We start from the raw sequence: 25,725 nt of genomic DNA on the forward strand, positions 1-25,725 counted from the left end.
ACAGGCATACCTCAAAGATATTGTGGGTTCGGTTCCAGATCACTGCAATAAAGTGAATATCGCAGTAAAATGAGTCAAATGAATTTTTTGGTCTTCCAGTGCATATAAAGTTATGTTTACACTATACTGCAGTCTATTAAGTGTGCAATAGCATTATGCCTAAAGGAAAAAAAAAAAAAACAATGCATATACCTTAATTAAAAAGTACTTTATTGCTAAAAAGTGCTAACCATCACCTGAGCTTTCAGTGAGTCATAATCTTTTTGCTGACTGATGAGGGTGGCAGCTGCTGAGGTGACTGTGGCAATTTCTTTTTTTTATTATTATTATTATGTTATGTTAAGCACCATTCATTACATCATTAGTTGTTGATGTAGTGTTCCATGATTCATTGTTTGCGTATAACACCCAGTGCTCCATTGCTAAGGCAACAGTGAAGTCTGCAGTATCAATTAACTTTCCCTTTTACAAATGATTTCTCTGTAGCATGCAATGATGTTTGACAGCATTTTACCCAAAGTGGAACTTCTTCGAATATTTGAGTCAATGCTCTCAAACAGTGCCACTGTTTTATCCACCAAGTTTATGCAATATTTTAAATGCTTTGTTGCCATTTCAACAATCTCCACAGCAATCGTCATCGGGAGTAGATGCAATCTCAAGCAACTACTTTTTTTGCTCATCCGTAAGAAGCAACTCCCTCATCCACTCAAGTTACGTCATGAGATTGCCACCATTCAGTTACGTCTTCAGGTTCCACTTCTAATTTTCGTTTTCTTGCTCTGGCCACCACATCTGCAGTTACTCCCTCCCCTGAAGTCTTGAACTCCTCAAAGTCATCTCTGTGGGTTGGAATCAAGTTTTTCCAAACTCCTATTAATGTTGACATTTTGACCTCTTCCCATGATTCACAAATGTTCTGAATGGTATTTAGAATGGCGAATCCTCTCCAGAAAGTTTTTAACATACATTGCTCAGACCCATCAGAGGAATCACTATCTATGGCAGCTATAGGCTTATGAAATGTGTTTCCTAAATAATAAGACTTGAAAGTTGAAATTACTCCTTGATTCATAGGCTGCAGAATGGATGTTGTGTTAGCAGTAATGAAAACAACATTAATCTCATTGCACATTTCCACCAGAGCTCTTGGGTGGCCAGGTGCATTATCAATGAGCAGTAATACAGTGAAAGAAAAAAATTTTTCCCAAGTAGATCTCAACAGTGGGCCTAAAATACTCAGTAAACCATATTGTAAACAAATGTGCTGTCATCCAGGCTTGTTGTTCCATTCATAGAGCACAGGCAAAATATTTTAGCATAATTCTTAATGGCCCTAGGATTTTCCTAATGGTCAATGAACACTGGCTACTACCGAACATCACCAGCTGCATTAGCCCCTAACGAGAGAGTCAGCCTGTCCTTGAAGCTTGAAAGTCAGGCATTGACTTCTCTTCTCTAGCTATGAAAGCCCTAGATGTCATTTTCTTCCAATAGGGCTGTTTCATCTACACAACAAGTTTGTTGTTTAGGGTAGCCACCTTCGTTAAGTATCTTAGTTAGATCTGGAAAACTTGTTCCAACTTCTATATCAGCACTTGCTGCTTCACCTTGCACTTTTATGACCAGGAGACAGATTCTTTCCTTAAGCCTCATAAACAAACCTCTGCCACTTTCAAGCTTTTCTTCTGCAGCTTCCTCACCTCTCTCAGCTTTCAGAGAATTGAAGAGAGTGAGGGCTTTACTCTAGATTAGGTTTTGGCCTGGAGGAATGCTGTGGCTGGTTTGATCTTCTCTCCAGACCACTAGAACTGTCTCCACATCAGCAATAAGGCTGTTTCACTTCCTTATCATTTGTGTTCACTGGAGTAGTACTTTTAATATCCTTCAGCAACTTTTCCTTTGCATTCTCAGCTTGGCTAACTCATCAAGAAACCTAGCTTCCAGCTGATTTCAGAGGCTTTCAACAAGCCTTCCAAAATACATAATAGAAATCTATCTATCTATACTATACATAATCATTTTTAGCTTTTGATTTAAAGTGAGAGATGTGTGACTCTTCCTTTCACCTGAACACTTAAAGACCACTGTGGAATATTCATTAGCCTCACTTCAATATTGTTGTGTCTCGGGAAACAGGCTAAAGAGAGGGAGAGACGGAAGAATAGTCAGTCAGTGAAGCGGTCAGAACACATACATTTATTAAGTTCGCCATCTCACACGGGCATGGTTTGTGGGGCCCCCAAACAATTTCAATGGTAAAATCAAAGGTCACAGACACAGACCACCATAAAAAAATAATAAAGAAAATGTCTGAAATATTGTGAGAACTACCAGAGGCATGAATTGAGCCAATGCTGTTGGAAAAATGGCGCCGATAGACTTGCTTGATGCAGGGTTGCCACAGACTTTCCATTTGTAAAATATAGGAGTGCAATAAAGTGAAGGGCAATAAAATGAGGTATGCTTGTATGGTGAAAGCACAAATGCGCAGATGTTTCAGAAGAGCACAAGTTAGGAAGTATACGTAAGGGAGCAATCCAAAGCCTGAGAATTATCACTGGATTTTAAAAACTGAGATGATAATGCTCATGACAGCTAACCTGTATTGCACAACTTATGTTTCAGGCACTATTCTCAATTCTTAAAATTCAATAACTCACTCACTCTCAAAATGATTTTATGATTTCAGTACTCTTAGTGCCCTATCCGACAGGTAAGGAAATTGAAAGAGAGGTGAAAATACAAACCCAAGATCACATAGTAAATGGCTTCGCTGCAACTGACTGAGGGAAGCAAAGCCAATCAAGAACAGAATGGCCTTCAAACTAGTGGTCCACAAGCTTACTGCACATTAGAATCACCTGGGGAACTTTGAAAACTAGGACAATGAGCTCCATCTTTGACCAATTAAAATCAGAGTATCTGGTAAGACCCAGGGTTCAGTACATTTCAAAAGCTCCCTTGGTGATTCTAATGCAACTGGGGCTGAGACCCACAAAGGCAAGACTAGTGTTTTATTCTCAACAAATAACATTTGGGCTCAAGGTCAATGACAGCAGGTAGATTAAAAAACATAATAACAGTATCTAATAGAACTGTACCACTATTGCCTTTGCTGTGGTAGAAAATTTATTAGCATTGACTGTAAGCAAGAAAATTATAGATAACTTAAAACAAAGAGTCCCAGAGTGGATGTAGAATCTTGGGTTTATTTAATGAATGTCAAAGCCAACTTTCCTATCAGTTTTACTTGGAAAGTAAATTCACCCTGTTGTTTCCAGGAACAGTTCAGGAATATCATGTTAAGGGAGGCCTTGCAGGATCTTTTGTTTACTGAGCTCAAACAGATGGTTAATTTCTAAAATGTTAATTTCTTTCTGTGGGTTCTATTTTTCATGCCACTTTATTTTTTTTCTTTGTTTTTTTTTTATTTTAATTCCATTATAGTTAACACACAGTGCCATATAAGTTTCAGGTATACAACACAGTGATTCAACAATTCTATACCATGCCACTTTATTTCTGATAGCCACAGAGGGCAATATTTTCAAGGCATACGAAACATTCCTCTCAATTCAAATAAATGCATACCACTATTTTCCTACTGTTTTATGAATAGGGTTTCAAACAACAAATGAAGTCCCAAAGAGAAATCTAGGATGTCAAATCATTTGTAGCATGATGGAAACTAGTTGTGACCATAATTAAAAAAAAAAACAACAACCTACGTTCTCTCTGTGGCAAATTAAAAAGCTATGAGAAAAAGGTAAGGTAGATAAAGGATAATGCTTGGCAAACCTTCTCTGTTAGGGGAAATGTGGTCAAATACTAACTCCATTAAGACATTTTCTCAAAGGCATAATTAAAAAAAAAAAAAGGAACCACATTCCCTGATCCCCACCCCTTTATCTTAGTTTTCTTCAATCAGTGTAACTCACGGGAGAACAAATAACAAATGTAAATTGTGGAGGAGGCTAAAATCGAGTGCTCTTTTCCAGGGATGGGGTGTTGTTTCAATGACCCCAGGAAAATAAAAACATCACAACCAAACCCCACAGAGGAGGTGCAGTTAGCACTCTGGCCCTTGCTTCTGACCCAACAGACTCACCACCAGACTGGACACACTAAAGGCAGAAAAAGTCTGGAAAAAGGTAGTCTCCCTGGAAAGCATGCATACCTGTTGAGCTAATTTGTTATTTTCATCTTTAAAATTATTTCTTGACCACAGTTAGGTTTCTTAAAGTGCAGGCTACTTCTCTTTTAGAGACTATGGCTTTTCTCTCATGGCTGATGCAAATTCATTGATCCCCAGGGCCATGGCTTGTCATGTCAGCTCCCTGGGGCACTTTCGCTCTCGGGATAGGTGCCTCCCCTACTGTTTTTGTCACTTCCTCTCCACTGGTGTTTTCCTCCCATTGTGGCTACAAATACGAAAACAGTCACCCAGAGACAAGAGCACAGGGAACTAAATGTAGGGGTTTTTTCCCTCATAAACTTGACTAATGGCTCCTTACTCATATCCTAAATTTTCTCACGTACTCTTATTTTCAGCATTGCTATATTTCTGTCATTTTTTAAAAAAGAAATCTTTTACAGGGTAAATTGCCTGTTGGGAAGGAGGTATGGCCTTTTAGGGGTCAATTTTTCAAAAACCCGGGGCAAGTTTTCAGGCAAGTCTGAATGGGTTCATAAAACCAGCTTCTACCTTATTATTTAGTTTGTGTTTTTCAGAGTCAGATGAGGCCTGTGAAGTATGCATACCATCAGGCCAAGGAAAGAAGTTTAAGAGTTAAACTGCTTTCTAGATAATAAATAGCAAATGTATTTTATCTAGAATATAGAGCTCTGTAGCAGCTGTCCCAAAGGTTTATATATGTTTATTCTATTAGATTTGTTGTCACTTCTACCACGGGCTGAGTTTTAGAATCTGAATGTATGAAGACTTAGTAAGAGACCCAACTACTTGAGTGATTCTGAATTTCATGGGAGTATGAATTCATTTACAATGAGAGCTCCCAGTTCACTGTGATCACTGTCCCCTGATACTCCGGTAGAGAGACTGAGTGAACCAAGAGACCCAGGGGGATGCATGTCAGCGATCGGGAGAGAAGATTTCAAGCTTCCACTGTCAATGAGAGTTAAAACTCAACACCACGCTTGAAAATCTCTTAAAAATCACTCAAACGGCTCTTCAGCTACTGTACAGCCTCTCAATGTGTTCTTGGCAGTCAGGCTGGTTGTGTTTTGGTTTGATTTCCAGCGTTGTAAAAGAGCGACGTGTTTGGTGCTGAGCAGTCCATGCTGTGGTTGGCTTGCACTCGGAGGCCAAGTTTTACTGTTTAAAGCACTAGAACCTCACTCCGTGCCACAAGCTGGCCACAATATGAAAGGACAGGAGGCCAGCACAGACTGAGAGGACAGAAGCCTCGCGTGAATTCCTTCACAATATTGACTGAGCACCGACTGTTCCACGCACCACTTTGCACACTGGGACAAGCACGCTACAGGGAATGAAGTCCCTGCCATCACAGAGCTCACGTTCGAGAGAGCGGAGGCAGATGATGCAAATACAGAAGGAAATACATAGACTGTAGATGATGATAAGTGCCAAGGGGGAAAAAAAAAACAATACAGCAGGGTAAAAGAGATAGGGCATGTCGGGGGTGCAGGAGTGTTTCATATTGGGCAGGAAGGGAAGTCTTCCTGATATAAGGTACTATCTGAGCAGGTATTTAAGATAACACCTGAACAAGCGATGCTACCATCTGGAGGAAAAGCATGAGAGCTGCAGGAAAGAGTGAGGATAAATGTCCTGAGGAAGGAGCGTGCTTGAGCCTGAGATGGGCAACACCAATCTGCTCATTGTCCATAGGGCCTGACAAGTGTAACTGACTTCTTTATTTAAATTTATTCTACGTTAAGAGTACATAGACATATTCCTGTAATGTAAATAATGTAGCACTTCCTACGGATCACGCGGCATCTAAGTGTTTTATACGTGTTGTGAAGTTCCATAACCAAGCCTCTGAGGTGTTTCTTATTACCTCCATTTATAGAGTGAGCATGTGAATGTTAGGGATGTAAGCAACCTATCCAAGAACCTAGAGCCAGAGGTGGTGAAGCCTGGTTTAGTACGCACACCATTCAATCCCGGAGCCCAAAAGGCCAAAGCTATATTGCCTCCTGGGGCATGTGAGTAAGACCTGATTTCACTAGGAGTTCCCTGAAGAGCCTGCTAGCTCCTCTGAAAACAGTGAGGTATACAACTCTTTTTTTTTTAACTGCTGTCATATCATAAGCAGAATACAGTTGATGTCTAAGCATTTACTAAATTTTGATGCTATTAATATATATATTCATTATTAAGATATATAATTTTGAAATATAACATATAATGGCTGAACTATAGCTATTCCTAAAACATATTAAAATTTTAAACATTGTTATATGTTTGAAAATCATTGTCTATACTACACCAAGGATCATTTGGCATTATGCACTGTTATTTTATCAAAACTTTTTGTTCAACACAGGCCTTCAAAACGTGCAATAATGAATTGTCCTTTGATGGTCAAACTTCAGTGATGGTATGTATCATAGTGTTTTGTCTGTATTCCTGCCTTCACCAAGGGACCCTGACTTGTTCTGAGGCTCCTACCAACACCCATCTGCCAGAGCTCTGGTTATTTCCAGAGCTTAGCATGTTCTAGTATGCACATGTATGCTAAAGCATGCACATGTTTGAAGAGGGAATAAATTTCCATTAAAACAGAACTGAAAATTCAAACCCAAGTTTTAAAAGGAATTGAGTGGTATGATATCTTCATGCAGTAGTTCCTACTATATAGACATCTTCACCATATCCAGCTACTTCAGTTTAGATATATGAGAGAAGTACAATAATTAAATAGTAAGGACTAAAAGATCAGTTCTGAAGAAATAAAAGCTTTTTGCTGTAATACTCTATTAACATAACTTCATCAAACAATTTAAAAACCTACAATCAATTTAGCATATTTCTAAGGAGGTTATTTTTTTCTTTTCAAGGAATACTTTTTTTAAAAGAATGTATACTGCTTTATTGTATGTAGGGAAATTTTAGATTCCTATGTATTTAAACATTTTTTTTTTACTGGGCATGAAATCACAATCACCTTAATATATGAACTTTTTCTTAAATGTATCTCCAGATCATAATAAGCATATATAGTAGAAATAAAATAAAATCTGGTATGATACACCCATGTCATTCTACCACAATCCTTATTTTAAAAACAAATTCAGGGGGGCGCCTGGGTGGCTTAAATGGTTAGGCATCTCAGTCTTTGGCTCAGGTCATGATGTCCAGGTCCTGGGATCGAGCCCCATGTCGGGCTCCCAGCTCTGCTGGGAGTCTGTCTTTCCCTCTCTCTCTGCCTCTCCCCCTGCCTCTGCTCTCTCTGTCTCTCTCTCTCAATAAATAAATAAAATCTTTTTAAAAAGAATAAAAATAAAAACAAATTCAGTAAGAACAAAACTTCCCAAAGAAACTGCCAAGTAAGTAAGTAAAGAACCTATTGTCCAAAGTGGCCTTCCAAGTCCTAAAACAACATTTCACTAAATCATTTTGCTTGCTTCAAATTTTCTAAGGACTTATTAAAGAAAAGGAAATAAATTTTCTTTACAAGAAAATGAGCAGCACATTTACTGTGATTGTATGAACCAGTCAAGGGCAAAGTAATCAATACATTTCAAGCAATACAAAATAGTAATTTGTCTGCTATGTTTCTTGAAGTCCTTAAACAGGCTTTCAACACACAACATGACAAGGTGATTGAGTTCATGCATTGTTAGTCATTGTTGTATAAGCTGTAGAAGATGCAAACTTTCAAGGCTCATAACCTAGATATACCACTCATGAAAAAAATTAAGGAACAATTAAATGTTAAGCCTACATCTGCTACATCTCTGAGAGGGCAGGGATCACAACATCTTCGTTTCTCATTCTATCCCTGGAGCCTATTTTAGAAACTGACATATAATAGGCACTCTGCTTCTCTACATTTAAAGTCTGTACCATTTTACTTCTCCAGGGTTTCTCCAATCTACAGACCATGCAAAGTGGGGTGGATATAAGCATATGTTCAAGGGTCTATGAATTAACCTTAAGAACTTGTCAATTTTGCTAAACAGCACTTCTCCTCAAAATGATTAGTACACAAACATTCTAGACAATTTGAATCACATTTTAAATAAGAATTGTCCTTTGATTTCAGTGTCTGAGGTTTTATTTGTGATCATGATTGAATTTTTGGTAGGCAATCATAAAAGAAGCAGAAGGTTAAGAACACAGGCTCTGAAACCAGACTGCCTGGCTTTGTATTCTGGCTCTACAACTATCCGTGGCAACCTGGAGAAGTTAACCTGCCTCAGTATCCCCATCTGTAAAAATGTGGTAGAACTTAACTTTGAATGTTCAACTAGTATAGATGTTGTTAGGCTGACATTTTCTAATTGAAAAAAAAAAAAAAAAGACCATTTTCCGGTGCCCAAGTTAGAATTTTCAAGTAATTAATAAACATATACCTAGAAATATGGATCTAGAATAGTTACCAACTTTTAAACTCTACATTATTATTATTCCCATTTAGGTGAATGCTTTTTTTTTTTTTTTTTACATCATTAGGTGTATGTGAAAAAGGTACCTAACGTCCAAACATGGAGACCCAGTTTATTCACATTCAAATGTAAATAATGGGTTTAAAGATTTTATTTATTTATTTGACAGAGAGAGAAAGAGAGGGAATGAGAGAGAGGGAGAAAGAGAGAGAGAGCACAAGCAGGGGGAGCAGCAGAGGGAAAGGGAGAAGCAGGCTCTCCACTGAGCAGGGAGCCCGATGCATGGCTCGATCCCAGGACTCTGGGATCATGACCTGAGACGAAGACAGACACTTAACCAATCGAGCCACCCAGGGGCCCCTAAATAACGGGCTTAAAGCAATGATATGATAGTAGAATGCTTAGGGTATAATCCATCGTCTACTCTCCATAAAAGTTCCCTACAAGTAGCAAATGTTTGGGAGTTACTGTGTCAATCAGCATATTGTAAAATAAAATGATAATGTCATATTATTTAATGAAGAGAAAACTCAGCATATGCACATATCTCCAGTAAATATTTCCAAGACTAATTAATAAAGTGCCTAATTCTTGGGTAGCAAAATAATTCCATCCCCAAGACCTGAGGAATCTATAGCTCTCAATACAAGCCTACTAACGCCATATTTAAAAAAAAATGACATATTAAAGTGGTGACAAGTAACTGAATTTAAGTGAGAAGTTATAAATTCTTAATAGGAATCTCTTTCTCCATAAAAAAATTAAATTAAAATAGATGTCCATGTATTTTGAACTTAAGAAGAGTGACCTACAGAAATGCATCTTAAAAATCCTTTGGCCTTTTATCAGTTTCATACTGATATTTTTCCGAATAGTTTTTTGTAATGCCTGGTATCATTTTAGTAATGCAACTAATCATGAGGGAAGATGTATCAACCTATATTGTGGATTTATTTATTATTGCAGGTCTGATTTGCTGATAGTTTGAGAGCATAGTTGTGGTTACAAGTGAAAGCACAGCCAATGAAATAAGAAGAAATTTATGATCAGGGGAGCCTGGGTGGCACAGCTGGTTAAGCAGCTGACTCTTGGTTTCGCCTCAAGTCATGATCTCAGGGTCCTAAGATCAAGCCCCGTGTTGGGCTCTGTGCTCAGCACGGAATATGCTTGAGATACTCTCTCTGCCCTTTCCCCTGCTTGTGCTGTCTCTCTTTCTCTAAATGAATAAACTAAAATTAAAAAAAAAAAAAACCTATGGTTACAAAAATTTAACATACAATATAACCCTTTGGGAAAAGATAGTTGAAACTTCTTAAGAAAAGCAATCATTGGTTTCTGGAATTATAGTGGAAAATGCACTATATATTTAAGAGAATTTGTCACATAGGAAACTAAATCATAATATATGTTGAGGATTTTTAGGTGTTTGTTTTTGTGGGTTTTATTAGTATTCTTATATAAACAACCAATGAAAATCACAAGTGGAATCAAGAAATAAGTTGGCATAAGAATAGATTCCACGAGGAAGATTCAGCTATCTCTTCTTTGATCAAAAACTTCAGTAGATAAGGATAGAGTACCTTAGATTGAGCAATAAGAAAAAAAACAACAACTGATGGATAGAGGTAGTAATAATGTTTAACATCCATTCTTGAATTTGTTGAAATCTGCCATATCACACTTTCAAAAACACAGTTTATTATTTCTGCATGTAATTTAGCACTTATTTATTTTTTTTTTTTAGTCACAAATTGTTAGAAGTATCTTATATAAATTATTTGGTAAATCATTTAAAAATTTTTTTCAAAACTGCTTATCTTTAAAATTCAGCATTCCTAAACTGGGCAAGTTACTTTTTAGGTGAGACCAATTTAATCATTGTGTGACCATTTCAAACTCTCTTATCACAGATCTCTCATGACACCACATTTGCCCTCTATAACTTGCCATTTATTCTTCAAAAAGAAAATGTGCATACATTGTAAAGCTGCATTTCTGGGTGTTATTTCAGTGGAGACCATTTAAGAAAGTGAAAACAAAAAACTAGAGATGAAAACCAGGGAGGAACGATGAGAGAGTTGGTCAAATATAAATCTCCTATTCTTAAGAAATTGGATTCTCTACAATTTTAATTTTTGATGTAACCATAATGTGGGTTCAGGATCGTTTCTAAAACTCTTGAGTATCACAGTAGCCATTTGTTGGCACTTGATATTCAAGGAAATAACAGATGATTCTAAGACAAAGACTGAAAAATTGTGTAGCAAACACATTTTTCCCCATCTTAAAGATGTCACTCTTTTCAGCCCTATTCTACTGCTTGTTGTCAAAGATGATGTTACAGCAATATATTTAAATAAATTCTTCTCAAGTGATAAAGAGAAACTCTTGATTCTGACATTATCCAGTGACAGGAAATTTAGCATTTATAACAGCTCCGCCTGGGAGAATAATGTCATCCAGGATGAAAACATTGCTCCTTGGCCAAAAAGAGACAGGGTCCTCTGAGCCCTCTTTTTGACTAGGCCTGATCCTTGGGCCTTCTCTGACACCTGCCTAGCCCAGCTGTAGCAAAAATCCTGCTAAGTTCACTTAGTGAGAATCTCCCCACCCTTGCTAAAGGATCAAGTTCTTCATCCCCCATGCTTGTTGGCTATAAATCCCCAGTATCTTTACTGTATTTGAGGTGGAACCCCATCTCTCCCCTCATTGTGACTAATCAAAATAATCCTGAATAAAGTCTTGCTTACCTTTAAAAAAAAAGGTGTCAATAATCGTTTTTCTTTAACAAGGAAATAGGACTTTCATAAGAAATTAATCTACCAATTTACTAATTTTTCAGTCTTTAGGATCAAATATAATTTTATCTGCAGATATAAATATGTGGGATTTCTGATAGATATCAAGGAGTTAGGAGTAGAGGAAAAAATAAGGAAACAAAAAAGATGGTGAGATGTTACGGGAAAATTAGAAGAGGGAGGGAATAAAGATTCATACACAAACATAGCTTTTGGTTAATGTTTCAATATATATTTAGAAAAACATAGCCCCATGAGATCAGCCAACGATCAGAAACATAGATGCCTAAAAGGATAATAGAAATGGAAGAAACCAGCTGTCGAAATAACCGAAGGGGATTATGAAGAATGTGATGATTGGGGTGGGACAAGGGCACATCCTTCTGATGGTGGCACCTCCCAGTCTACCTAGCTGATACTCCCAGGTAGGAATGTGGGCCAGTGTGGTTAGATTAGCTGAGTTTTCTGGAAAAGCCCCAGGAATCCAGTTACTCTGGAGGAGATGCAATTTTAGTGTGTGGTCCCACAATTCAAATAATTATAGTTATAAATCCATGGAAAGGATACCCCCACAAAGAAATGTGAGTAAAAATAAACATGCTTGGAATCAGAGAACATACTTAAGTGGAATTTCCCAGAGGTTTTGATGTTCCCCAACCTAAAGTACTCAAGCTGATTTTCTTTATAGCCAAGAGCCACTTATGTTCCTGCCCGTGCCTCACATCTCCCCCGCCCCATCCTTTTCTGGTTGTGATTCTGAAACACACACACTGTGCATATACACACATTCAAAAACTAATGTTTAAGGATGATTGTGGACTGTGATGAGTAACAATGCCCCAAGTATGGAAAAACTGTAAATACAGCTTAGCTTAGCCCAACTAGATGATCCTAGGCTAGGCGAAAACTATCCCACACCAACAGTTAGTAAACAAGTAGATTCTACTAATCATCTTTGTCTTCTAAGCATGGAGACTTATACAAGATAATAAAAAGAAAAAAAAAATAGTAACCACTTCAGAAATACATTTTTTTCTGATTTATCTAACATTTTCAAAATAGAAGTACAACACAAAACATACTACAGTGTAAGCAGAGAGCCGTAAATGTACCCAAAACTAGACTTCGTAACTTGTTAGATGAAAAGAGCTGCCCCATCTAAATGATTTGGGAAGAAGATCCACAGTGGAAAGGAGTTTGAAGACAGACACAGGTGGGATAAGACTAAAACTGATCTTGGCGTAACTGAAGCTATCAGGGAAGTGAGCATCTATCTTGTTGAAATTAGACAAGAATTAGATATCTTATTTCTCCTGATGTGCGCATAAATATACATATCAATGTGATGAAGACTGTTTATGAACTGAAGTAGAATAAATGTTTGTTGACTTAATTGCATACCTGTGAATAAGCAAGTCTCATTTCAATGATATCTCTGGGCCCATTTAATAAAACCAGGTAAAATTTGGGGGGGAAACTAATGGCAATTTCTCTCTTGATTGAAACCAGTTTATTCTGGATTTGTCAACTTCCCTCATTCCATTTTCTAACTGTAAAATATAGAGACGTATTTGAAACTGAAATAAGTAGTGAGAGTGGGAAATACATGTGCAATATTAAAGCACATTTTACTCATGAAGTCAATCTGGTGGTTCTGGGCTCCACATATTATTAACGTTTGAAAGTCAACAGACACATGGTATATAACTTTCCCACATCACAGAAGCTGTGGAAACTTTTGGAAGAGGCCATATGGTTCTTCCTCCATTTACAAGCAGAAATGTGGTTTAACTGCTTCCCAGACAAATTATTATTAACCCTCCCTTCCCCCGACCCCGACAAAACGACATTCCTCCAAAAATCTCTTTTATAGTCAAATCTGAATCTGTCCTGTTTAACTTAATTTCATGGTCTCTTGTTCTATTTAGGGTGGGAGAATATCTTTCCCTTCAGTAAACAGCTATTTTCAAAATATTCTCTATCCCTTCCATCAGTGCTGCCCAAATACTTAATTCTTAACAGTCTCCCCCAACCCAATCCCAGCCTTAGTGGTTATTTCTACTGAATAGCCATCTCCTCTCACCCTCCCTCCCACCCCACCACATTTACCATAAAAAGGGTAGTCCACAGTGAAAGTAATACATTGTAAAATATGTTGACTATCTCATAACACAGCTGCAACTCTTATATAGGAAGCTCATTTCTTTGAATCCCGTATTTCTCATTTTATCTTTGACATATAATCATTGCTAAAGAGGCCAAATGGGTAACACTGGCTTTGATTTTATAATAACGCTTTGAAATAATTTATGCTCTAAGTGCCTAAGAAAGGTATAATGTGTAATTTTCTATTAGATAATCTGATCCTTGGAACAGATTCCCCTTTAATTCATATATAATAACTGCATATGATAGAACATTTATAAAATACATCTTAGAGATCTAAATCTCTGAATATAACATCTAACATAAAAGTCAGAGAGGTTGAGTCAAAATGAGAAGTAATCTACTGGTGATTTCAAAACTTCATTTAAAATTATCACAAAAGGGGGCACCCAGGTGGCTCACTTGGTTTGGCATCCGACTCTTCATCTCAGCTCAGGTGATTTTTTTTCTTATTTTATTTAAATTCAATTAATTGGGGTACCTGGGCGGCTCAGTCAGTTGAGTGTCTGCCTTTGGCTCAGGTCATGATCTCCAGGTCCTGGGATCGAGCCACATCGGGCTTCCTGCCCAGCAGAGAGTCTGCTTTTCTCTCTCTCTCTCTTTTTCCCTCTGCCCCTCCCCACTGCTCGTTCTCTCTAATAAATAAATAAAATCTTTAAAAAAATAAATAAGTTCAATTAATTAAAATATAGTGTATCATTAGTTTCAGATGTAGAGTCTTTATCTCAGGGTCATGAGTTCAAGCCCTGTGTTGGGCTCCACATTGGGAGTGCAGCCTACTTAAAAAAAATGAAAATAAATAAATAAAAGTAAAATTATCACAAAATGACAAATGACATATCTCACAAGACTGTACCTCTGTTGGCATTTATCACAGACAGATATGACAGACCTATATCACTTACGACCTACTGTGTACCTCAGCATAAGCACTGTTCACAGGTCTTTGACCTCAAATTCTCTCCTCCTTCCCACAGCATTAGCAGATAAGCAAGTAACTGTGATAGAAGTAATTTACTACCTCAGCTTATGCCCCCTCTATTTCTAATTTTTTCCCCCTTTATATCTTCAGTCTACTTTCTGTTCTTCAGTCTCTAGGGAGAAAATGATCTTTGAAGATCATTGGTATTTCTTTGCTCTCTCCTCTACTTGGACACATTCTTAATCTTCTATTTAGACACATGTACAATCTCTTAACACCTACCTTTAATATTTGATAAATCTATACTTAATACTTCTTTGCTATTTCCCTGTCTCTTACACTTACGTCCAAACTTACTTACAGAATCATTTGACACTCTGTTGCCAGTTCTCCATTTCCTTCACACATAACAAACTTGTGCCCACATCACCTGCACAAAGCTGCACTAGGTAGCTGGGGGCATCTTACTCTCTGAAGTCAGTGGACATTCTCAGTCTTTGTTTTCCTTTACCTTTAGTAGCCGTGAGAATTGCTCACTAACACTGATTTCTATGTCCTATCATTGTCTCATATCCTACATTCCAAATGTAGAGATTCCCAGAGGTTTGAAATCGTCTCTCTTCTCTACTTCTGTACATCTCTCCCCGCTGATCTTAACCACTCCTTTGGCACTATATCTCCTTTTTGCAAATAACTTCACACCCCTATTCCCAGCTGTGGCCTTTCCCCCAACTGCCTACTTGATAGGAATGTCCCATGAATAATTATAATATCCCACTTCTCACTCAGAATCTGCTCGATCCAAACTTAACATTTTTTTTTCTTGAAGTAAACACACTCTTCTGACTGCCCTGTTTTTGTTTAGGGTCTTTCTTTTTCCAAGTTACCTATATTCAAAATTTTGGAACATTCATCGGGCCAACTAATTTTCCTATTTTCATGCCATCAAATAATCTTATTTCCCCTGCATATTCTTTTCCATTCCACTGTGTTTCTGTACTTTCAGATTATACCTTCTGCTTAAAACTATTAAAATGACTTTATTTGGTTTTCCCAAGGTGGCATCTTTCATCTCTACTTTCCCAAATGCAACCCACATTCTTCATTACATCATATGAATGGCCACCCTAAATTATCGCTTTCATTATGTCATCCTGTTCGACCTAATTCTGGAATACAAACTCCTAACACTTGGTATGGTATGCAATGCCTTTCATCTGGTTTTATCTTCACTTCCAGTTCTATCTTCCCCTAGTTGTCCTCTCTGCCCCTAACCCTGAGCAATATAAACTTTATCTGCTAACTGTTTCTTGTGCCTAGCTCATGTTTTCTCAGCTCCATATCCTTATTCATGCATAGGCCTTGACCTGCCAGAATTCTCTCTTTTCTCCTCCTGCTAAAATCTTCCCCTACAAACATCCTATCATTTCATGATTAACTTTCCTACTCTGACTCAATGCCTTCTAGGACCAATCCAGCTGAAAGTAATTTCTCTCTCCTGCACACTTTTCTAGCACTACCTTATATCATTCACAACGTACTTCTTATATAATATTTACTGCCCTGAAGTGTGAGGATTTGGATCCATGCGTTCTCTCCTCCATTGCCTCCCCATATTAGATAGTACATTTCTCAAGGTCAGGGGTCATTTTTCATAACTTTAAAATCCTACTGCACTTGGCAGAGAGTCTTAAAGCTGGAACTTGATAAAAAAAATAACTTAAATTAAATCAGACTAAAAACAATTACATCCAGAAAAATACAAGATATATAGACCTGATCATTAGTAATTACCCCTTTCTAACTTCCAGAGTTCTCTAAAAGCCAAGTATAAGTGGGTGACTTTGTATTATGCAAATTTCCCATTCTTCACATTAGAAAAAAAATTAAAAATCCATAAGTTAATGCAGAATTTGGCCTAATTCCCACAGGAGGAACAAAACTATTTCATTTAAATGTTCCCTCTAGTCCTCAAGAGTCAGCATTTTTTGATGTGCATAAGTGAGAGAGAAGACAGAATGTTATCTTAAGTAACCTCACAGAGAGATCAGTTTTATTTACACAAATGAAAAACTAAAAGTGGAAAAACTTAAAAATGGCAATTTTGGTAGAATTTTCCCATTATAAAAATGTTTTAGTGTAGTAGGGGTTTAATGTTAGAGTATTCCCTCCTACCCACCAAAAAATCAAATAAATAGGATTAAAAATTTAATGGTACCATTTTAGCAATAAATATATTTCTCTAACTGTATGCTTTAGTAAATGACAATGTATTGAATATCTCTGATGAAGAGACAATATCATAATCTAACAATGAAAATTACATGTGCCTGCTAATTTAGACTTTGATTACTTTAGCATTTGATCACTGGAATTCTATGTATTTAAAATATTCCAAGAAGTCCATTAGCAATTTTAAAGCAAACTGTATGAAAAAAATATGGCTTTTGTAGAATAGAAAAAAATAAAGAAATTCATCATGGGACTTACTGAAAAAACAGAATAGGTATTTTATTAAAAGAGAAATATATTCCACAAATAATGATGTTTTTAATACAATGATAATAAGTAGTAGTAGACAGGGTTATAGCCACATATTTTACTTTGGAGAGTCATGATCTGACATGAACATTGCTAAAACACCCCACAGGGTCCCCCGCATACAGCTCCTGATCGTCATAGTTGGACATTTAAACAATAGAAGAAAATGCCTTTTGAAAAATAAGATTAGATTACTGTGTAGACAAAAATTGAAAACACAGTGAAAGTACTGAAAAAGAGAAGCGGAAAGGAGGTCTGTTTACTAGGTCCTTTGTAAGCAGGGAACTGAAATTTATTCCGTGAAAGCACAGAAATAACATAGAATGTTCTTAGGACAAAGGGAAGAACAGCTATGATCAATATAAATGTTAGATGGATGCTTTAATTTGGATTGGATGCTAACCACTAATAAATCATTACGTGGGCTATTGTTTGTCTCCTTGCTTCCGAACACAAACTTCTATTATTGCCAATGTCTTTATGAGTCTTGCCATGGTAGCATCTTACTTATCTAGATTACATACAGAAAACCAAAACACACACACACACACAAAAAAAGAAAACCAAAACACAATTCACAAAACAGGTTAGGGAAAGACCCCATCAGTTGACCCACAACTGTAACATCATTTACTTATTGTTAAATTTGAGCTTCCTATTCTATCCAAATCCATAAAATACTTAATTTATTCTTACCAGATAAAGGAAGTAGCATTTGAATAAACACATTTTTCAAAAACAATTTGCAGTATGTTTATGAAGAAACTTGTGGGGGTTTCAGAAAAAATGGCGTTAAGTTGGGAGATTAAATACTGATTTTATGATTTTGCTGGCCATGTAAAATAAACAATCTCATGAGTCTGGCTTAAATCTGGGATGCCTCAGTGTCTTTTTCATTTTTTTAGGTCAAGTCAGATTGCTCAGATAGCTCTTTTCTCACTAATCCATTATAATATGCTGAAGAAGACCATGTGATCAACTACTTAACAAAAATAAAAGTGACACTTAGGTGACTGATACTCCATGAGTAAAGGTTGAACTTAACATTGTATTTACTATGTGTATTACAGGCATTATATTAATCAATGTGAGGAGGACAAAAAAAAAAAAAAAAGGGAAAGGAAAAAAAATCCCTGATCCTTACCTTCAGTGAAATTGTAATAATTCAAGATCTCAGGGCACCTGGGCGGCTCAGTTGGTTAAGTGTCTGACTCTTGGTTTCAGCTCAGGTCATGATCTCAGGGTCCTGAGATTGAGCCCCAAATTGGGGTCTGCTTCTCTCTATCTTCCTGTCACTCTCCCTTTGCCCTCCCCCCCCTTGCACATGTGTGCACGTGTGCGCTCTCTAAAATAAATAATCTTTAAAAAAATTAAAGATCTCATATTGAAATGTTAGAAATACTATTCAAAGATGCCCACCTCAGGCATTTACAGAGCTATGCCTCCCGCCTATCTCCTCCTGCACCTCCTGACTCTTTTCCTGATCCATTTTTCCCCAAAGCACTTATCACTGTCTGATACCATATAGGCTTTACTTATTTTTCTACTTCATCTTCTCAGACTAGACTGTAAGATGCTAACGGGCAGGGACTCAATTTTGTGCACTTCTGTGTATCCAGTGCCTGGAATGGTGCTTGGCACTTAACAGGTACATAAACGAGAGGACCATTATTATTTTCATTTCCTAGTCTTCTGGCTTGGATTTCCTACAATACAACTGCATTTTTCCCATCAAGCTTTCTCTTATGCACCAAGTGCCCTGGGTTACAATGTGATCCCACTTATCAACTGTGATACTGAGTGAGTTATCAATTTCTCTGGGCTTGGGCAGAATGGGACCATAGAAGTATCTGTGGGTTGTGAGAAATGAATGAGGGAATTCATATGAAGTACTTAGCACGGTGCCTGGCACATAATCAGTGTTCAATAAATTTTGGCTGTTACTGTTCTTATCATTATAACTATTAAATTATTTTCTTACGTTGCAAACAGGTCACCAATTCTTTTTTTTTTTTTTTGAAGTACCTCGTAATTAATGAAATTGGGGACACTGACATTCAGGGCTAAGATTATATGTGGTTCTGCTAAAAAAAAAAAAAAAAGCCACCCCTCCACCCCCCGTGGGTTGCATTTAGGGAGCATTAATTCTCCTCTTGTGCTCCCATAGGACTGCATATACCTCTGTGTAGCAATCACCACACTGTATTTCAACCAGCTGATTATCTTCAGTGTTCTCTGCTACATTATGGGGTCTTTTAGGGAATGAAATCTCTGTATCCTATCACAAAGCAGGCACTCTATAGATGTTTGCCCAATGGATGAGTTACCGTATAGAAATGAGACTTATCCCAATATTTGTAGTCACATCACACATGCACTTTCATTACTGTTTCAAAATTACATTTCTCAATAGACAGTCTAGACCTAGAGAGTAAGGGGAGAAGGTTTTCGTGTTGGAGGGGGATGCAGAGCTGTGTGTATGAGAATAAAGGCAATGTGCTGGAGGTCAGTGATGTGCAGCGAATAAAAAAGTGCTTATTAGAAGACAGATATAAACCAGTTCTTATTTTCTCATAAATGGTTCCTCCATTTCAATAGTAATGATCTAATTTATATCCATCCCAATTTATGGAGGTGTGATTACCCAGGGAAAAATTCTAATAAAAACATACTTGATAAAAGTTGAAAAGCACAGTTATTAGAAATGAGGACTCTGGAAGAGGTAGAGGCACAGCTCGAGGTCTGAGCGAATGTAAGCATCAGAAAAAAAGCTCACGATGTTAGAGGTCCTTAGGTATTTAACACCACAGCAAAAAACACTTTCAAGGAACTAATTTTAAAAGCCAACCAAATGCCAAGTATTTGATAATGCTAAAACCTGTATTCAAATGATAAAACCATATGGTGCTTTACACAGGATAGAAAACAGCAATGTGTACCTCTGCAAAAAGAAAAGAAGCTTGAGACTGGCAGATTTGATTGCTGAATTAGCCATTTAGTGAGTACTCAGAATAAGAGATCTGAGAGAAAAAGCCCAGTATCATGAGGCTTCTATATCTAAAGCTATCACATGCTGTGCATCTATCCCTTTGAGTAATGTTTCTCATTAGGAAGGTACTTACATTAGGTCTCAGTCTAGCCGCCAGATCATAATACTTCTCGGCTGCTTCGTTGAGGCTGGCCTGTCTGTTAAAGATTAAAAAAAAAGAAAAAAAAAATCAAACTATAGCATTTATTTTAAAATTGCAGAGAGGTGAACCAGAATCATTATGCAGCAAGATAATATTAACTTAAAAATATTACAGTTATACCAATCAAACCATAAGTTGCCTAAAGCAGAAAAAGTACATGAAATTGAATGCATGCAATGGACCTATTGTCTTTAAGGCATTATAAATAGTATCTCAACGTAATCCTATTCAATAGTTATTATTAGTTTAAATTTACATATTAGCAATTAGAAATGCTATTTTTATTTTCCAAGCTAACCCAGATAATGTTACAGGGTTGGGATTCTCCAGGTTCAACTGGATATCCCAGAAAAATCTTAATTTTTAAAAATAAAATGTCAAAAAATTCTATATCTATCTAGAAGTCCATTTTCTTTCCAATTCAGCTGGGGAAACTTCCATTGTGTGCAGCCTACAGGGAAAAAAAAAAAAAAAAAAGGCCAGATTCTTTCTCTCCTTGCTCTCTGCACCAGAGTGCACCCATGACATAGACTCAGCTAATTGGATGTTCCTGCTTGGGGCTTTCATTTCTGAATGAGAGACAGAAAGATGAAAGGATGGCTAGAATTCACTGACAATGGTGGAAGCAATAGGCTATATCCTGATCAGACTCTTCCTGTAAAGAATTGCTACTGCATGTCCTTCCTCTTGACCCCTCCGAGGCTACCCTGTTTCCTGCTGATTCAAGCTATGTTCTCTGGCTTTAGTGAATTCTGTCATCCTTGAAATAGCCAGTTTCTCTTGACTACCACCAAATACCATGAGTGGAGCTGTTGACTTATATAAATAAGATACACACTGAATTTTAGTAAGTTTATACATTGGCTCTTCTTGCAATTCAAAGCAAACTCCTAGGATCAGCCAACTGGTTAGCAGGAGAAATCAAATGTCAGGGTCCTGAAGAAGCCTGGCCAATTAGCCATCAAAACCACAGTATGTTTTTCAATCATGCCATGCTGCTTCAGGAAATCTTCAAAGATGGTAGGTAATGAGGGCTAGAAGCTCTTGCAGTTGTACTCTAACTGGTGACTCTATTTGCAGAGTACAGAAATGCTATGAAAAATGTCAAATTCAACTTCAGATGATGCATACAGCACACCTATAATGTGAATAATAATAGTAAATGGCTTGGGGTCTGCAATTAAAATGGAGTAGTTTCTATTGAAACTGTGATGTTAAAGAAGCTTCTGATGGAATTCAATGGAATATTACTCAGCCATAAAAGAGAATGAGATCTTGCCATCTGCAAGATGGATGAATCTAGAGGGATGGAGGGTATAATGCTAAGTCAGGGAGAGAAAGATAAATACCATATGATTTCACTCATGTGTGGAATTTAAGAAACAAACGAACAAAGAAAAAGAGACAAGCTTCCCCCCATAGACTCTTAAATACAGAGAACAAACTGGTGGTTGCCAGAGGGGAGCTGGGTACGTGGATGGGTGAAATAGATAAAGGGTATTAAGAGTACACTTGTCTTGAAGAGCACTAATGTACAGAAACGGTTAATCATTATATTTAATCACTATATTGTACACTGAAAACTAATGTAACACTGTATGTTAATTATACCTGAATACAAAATAAATAAATACCAAAACAGGGCAGGCAGGAATCAGGGAGGAAAGAAGCTTTTGAGGTGAGAAGATGACAGAGAGGTCAGGAATAAAGAGGAGAAACAAAATTAACTCTCTCAATTAGAAAATCACATTCGGTCTTTAAAAGAGAAGGTTCACTAGCCTATAAAATTGAATTTGCACTTTCGTCAAGTGCAAATAAAAACTATAAAGACATATCCCATGCAGCCATATAAATTATAGGAATAACTGAAGATAACATCTCTCTGGAGACCAGGACATATTTTTCTAATTTTTAAAGGAAAAATAATTAGAAACACTGCTATTTTTAATGGGGTTATAGAGAAAGTAAAAACCCTTGACCTAAGGCTCTACTGGACTCATGGCAGTTACAACGTGCTGTTGCAATTTATATTCTCATAAATGTTGGAAGTTCAATTTCAATATGTCAAGAAAAGTACTTTAGTCTGGTATGAAACAGTAAAAATTCCCTTGCTAGGGTATTTAATGAAGGTTCCCTCCACCAAATTATAGAATCACTTTGGTTCAAATTCATTTGGAAATCTGAACCAGAATTCATTAGGTCATGCCCTGGAAGGGTTTTCTCCAGAGGAAAATAAAAGGCAGGGAGGTAGGAAATTAGAGTAACTTAATACTACAAAGAAGTTAAGTTACTTTGAAGCAAAATCAACCAATACATGTCTAACATGGAAAGCATAGCAAACATTAATATTCATCTTTACGGACATCCAAATTCATCAGGTAGATAAGGATCAAAGAGAAACTGAGGAATTCATTGGATGACATGCCTTTAAAATAATAATCAACACAAATGAAAAAAAAAAAAAAAAGGTTTTCTCCCCCGAAATGGTTGTTCATTTTTAAAGTCTTTATTGTCTTTAGTGGTTTAATTCCCAAAGGAAACATCTAGTTTAGAAGGCTTAGTTTCTTAAGCTAGAAGTAGAATTGATGATATTCTAATGAAATAGAAAAAAAAGTAGAGTTTATTAGATTTGTCATATAACTGTGAAAATTAATTTTCACTCTAGGACAGTAGGGGAAAGAGTGTGTCAATTCTACCCACCAAATGTTCATTTATTTTCTTGTTTTATTCTCTAGACAAGAGAGAAAACTCATGAGGAACTGTCCAATGTCCACTTCACAGTGTATGCTGTATTTCACACTCGCCTGCAAGAAGTATCATGGGAGTGCTTAATAAATCTTAATTGCAAAGATGATTGAATCATTAATCAATATTTGAAAACTAAGGAAATTAACAATATTCTGCTAGTTCCTTAGGGGATTCTTGAATTGTCAAGAACCGCAACCACTGCATTGTTAGGACAGACCACAGGACTCAGGTTGCCAAGACTATTAGGATAGAATTATTTAAAGAAGCTGATGAATAACTCTTCCTGAATACCCATATCCTTTCTTTCTTCACTATTTCTTCTCTGGGACAGAATTTCTAAATCCTCTATGTGTCACTCACAAAATACCAGGAACTGATTATTCCATGTTCCAGCAACACCATGAAGGAATTGCTATTACTATCCCCATTTTACAGATGGTTAAAATGAGGTTTAGAGAAGTTGATAACTCCCCCAAAGTTATATAGCTGGAAAGTGATTGATCTGGATCACAGACTCTACAGCGAAGTATCTGAACCACAGGATCATGCTGATATCTTTGTATATACTGGGATGTAGCCGAATGATATGTGATACATTGTTCTGTAGCAGTTGACCCCAACAATTTCTACATCAAATACTAAGAAAGGAAGAGAACTTGCCTTTTGATTATAATGTTTAAAAGCCACAATTTAAGTGTAAGAGATAAGATTTGAAAAGGGGAGAATACGGAGGACATTTGTAATTGCAGGTTTTACTTCCCGCCCACCTCCATCTCCCATATTGATGGAAGTGCACTTCAGTAGACCAAACTGAGCAGACGACAGTTTTAAGAACAGAATGAAATGTACTGTTTTGTTTTGCCTTGTGTACCCCCTAAAAGGGGGAAGGGGAGAAACTGAGGGGAAAGGCAAAAAAAATAAGGAATGAGGAAAAATGAGAAGAGGGCTGGATACTCACTTCCTTACCCCCACCATCTTCCGTTTTTAGGGAAGGGTCACAATTAGATATGGAAGGCAACCGTAAGTTTCCCATGTGTCCAAGTAGAAAACTCAGAAAGTAGGTAAAGGGGAAAAGCAGTTGGCTCTGCCAAGAAATCTCCCAGGCCAGATGTAGACAACCATGTGTTTTGACCACAACACACTTTACAAAGCCAGGAATGAGATAATGAGTGATAAAAATCATTCATACCAGGAAGCTACACTAGGTCCAGATTGGTGACTATCCCCTTGCCCCTGCAATAGTCAACATAAGGTTATGTCCCATATCATCTATGCCAACAATAGGCTTATCAACTGGAGACACAGATGGAAGCTTCTATCTCATTGCCAACTTCTGCCAATCATATATGTAGGGCCCTCCCCCTTTCACACTATCTGTGGCCTCTTAAGACCAGGAAAGGTAAGAAAGTAGAAAGAGCCTACACGGTATTTGTAAACAGGACTGTGATGTAAACCTTGGATTCCCAAGAAATCACTGAGTTGTGCTATCTTTTAAAAGTCTTTATTTTTTATTCATTTTAAAAAAAGATTTTATTTATTTATTTGTCAGACAGAGAGAGAGAGAGCACACAAGCAGGGGGAACTGCAGAGGGAGAGAGAGAAGCAGACTCCCCGCCAAGCAAGTAGCCCAATGCAGGACTTGATCCTAGGACCCTGGGATCATGACCTGAGCCGAAGGCAGATGCTTAACCAACTGAGCCACCCAGGCGTCCCTAAAAGTCTTTAAATTCAGTTTTTATGCCATCAGTGAAAAGGTGTGCTAAGAGTAAAACAAACAGTAATGAAAGTCACAAACATCATTATCTGATTACTATAGAATTCCATTTTGCATATGGGACTATGAAACTTGTATCTGTTAAAAATATAGAAATATATTTCATATATCTAATTCCCCTCCCTGGTGTTATTTTATAATAAAGTATCTCTTGGAACACAGGTTTATGGCCTAATATTCTTTTTCTTTTTTTTACTTTTTATTGTTATGTTAATCACCATACATTACATCATTAGTTTTTGATGTAGTGTTCCATGATTCATTGTTTGTGCATAACACCCAATGTTCCATGCAGAACGTGCCCTCTTTAATACCCTTCACAAGGCTAACCCATTCTCCAACCTCCCTCCCCTCTAGAACCTTCAGTTTGTTTTTCAGAGTCCATCGTCTCTCATGGTTCGACTCCCCCTCCGATTTCTATGGCCCAATATTCTTAAAAATATATATAAAGAAAATTTGGGAATCAATGATATTGTGAAATAATATACTCTGTGAAATGTTTGAGGGGAATCTAAGAGAATCATTTATAATTACATACATTTGTATGTATTCTGTGAGAATTATAAAATTAAAGGTTGCTAAATTCAATATTCCCTCCTTGAAAATATAAAAAATAAAAACTAGTAGCATTTAGAAGACTATAGTTATTAGCAGCTATGAATTGTCAATTTTAAATTAAAAATTATTTAATATGGACAATAACCACTGTTTGACTCATACAAAAGATAATACTTTAATATATTAAAGTCTTGGTGATTATTCCAAGATAACCTATAAGCTTTCTTTTTCTCCCTCTCCCCTCACCTCCCCCCCTTCTTCTTCTTTCTCCTTCTCCTCCTCCTTCTTTTTCTAACTAGAAAACTGTCTGTCCTTATATCATGAAAGTAAAATGAATAGTAGCTGAGTTTTCCTGGGTTCTTGCCAACAGCTAAACTGAAGTGTAGCTTAAGTTACTCAAAGCAGCACTAAATTTTAATTCTAATT

General features: G+C 37.0%; 1 protein-coding gene across 1 annotated transcript in view; it reads right to left on the reverse strand.

Moving 5' to 3' along the window:
• TMTC2 (transmembrane O-mannosyltransferase targeting cadherins 2) overlaps positions 1-25,725 on the reverse strand; it is a 392,764-nt gene that overhangs the window by 34,162 nt on the left and 332,877 nt on the right. Inside the window, exon 11 of the mRNA XM_035002054.1 lies at positions 20,151-20,214. Coding sequence (XP_034857945.1) covers positions 20,151-20,214 — 64 coding nt within the window. The remainder of the gene's footprint in view (positions 1-20,150; positions 20,215-25,725) is intronic.

The sequence above is a fragment of the Mirounga leonina genome, unplaced genomic scaffold (assembly GCF_011800145.1).
Source record: "Mirounga leonina isolate KUSES-001 unplaced genomic scaffold, KU_Mleo_1.0 Mir_126, whole genome shotgun sequence".
Taxonomy (NCBI): Eukaryota; Metazoa; Chordata; class Mammalia; order Carnivora; family Phocidae; genus Mirounga; species Mirounga leonina.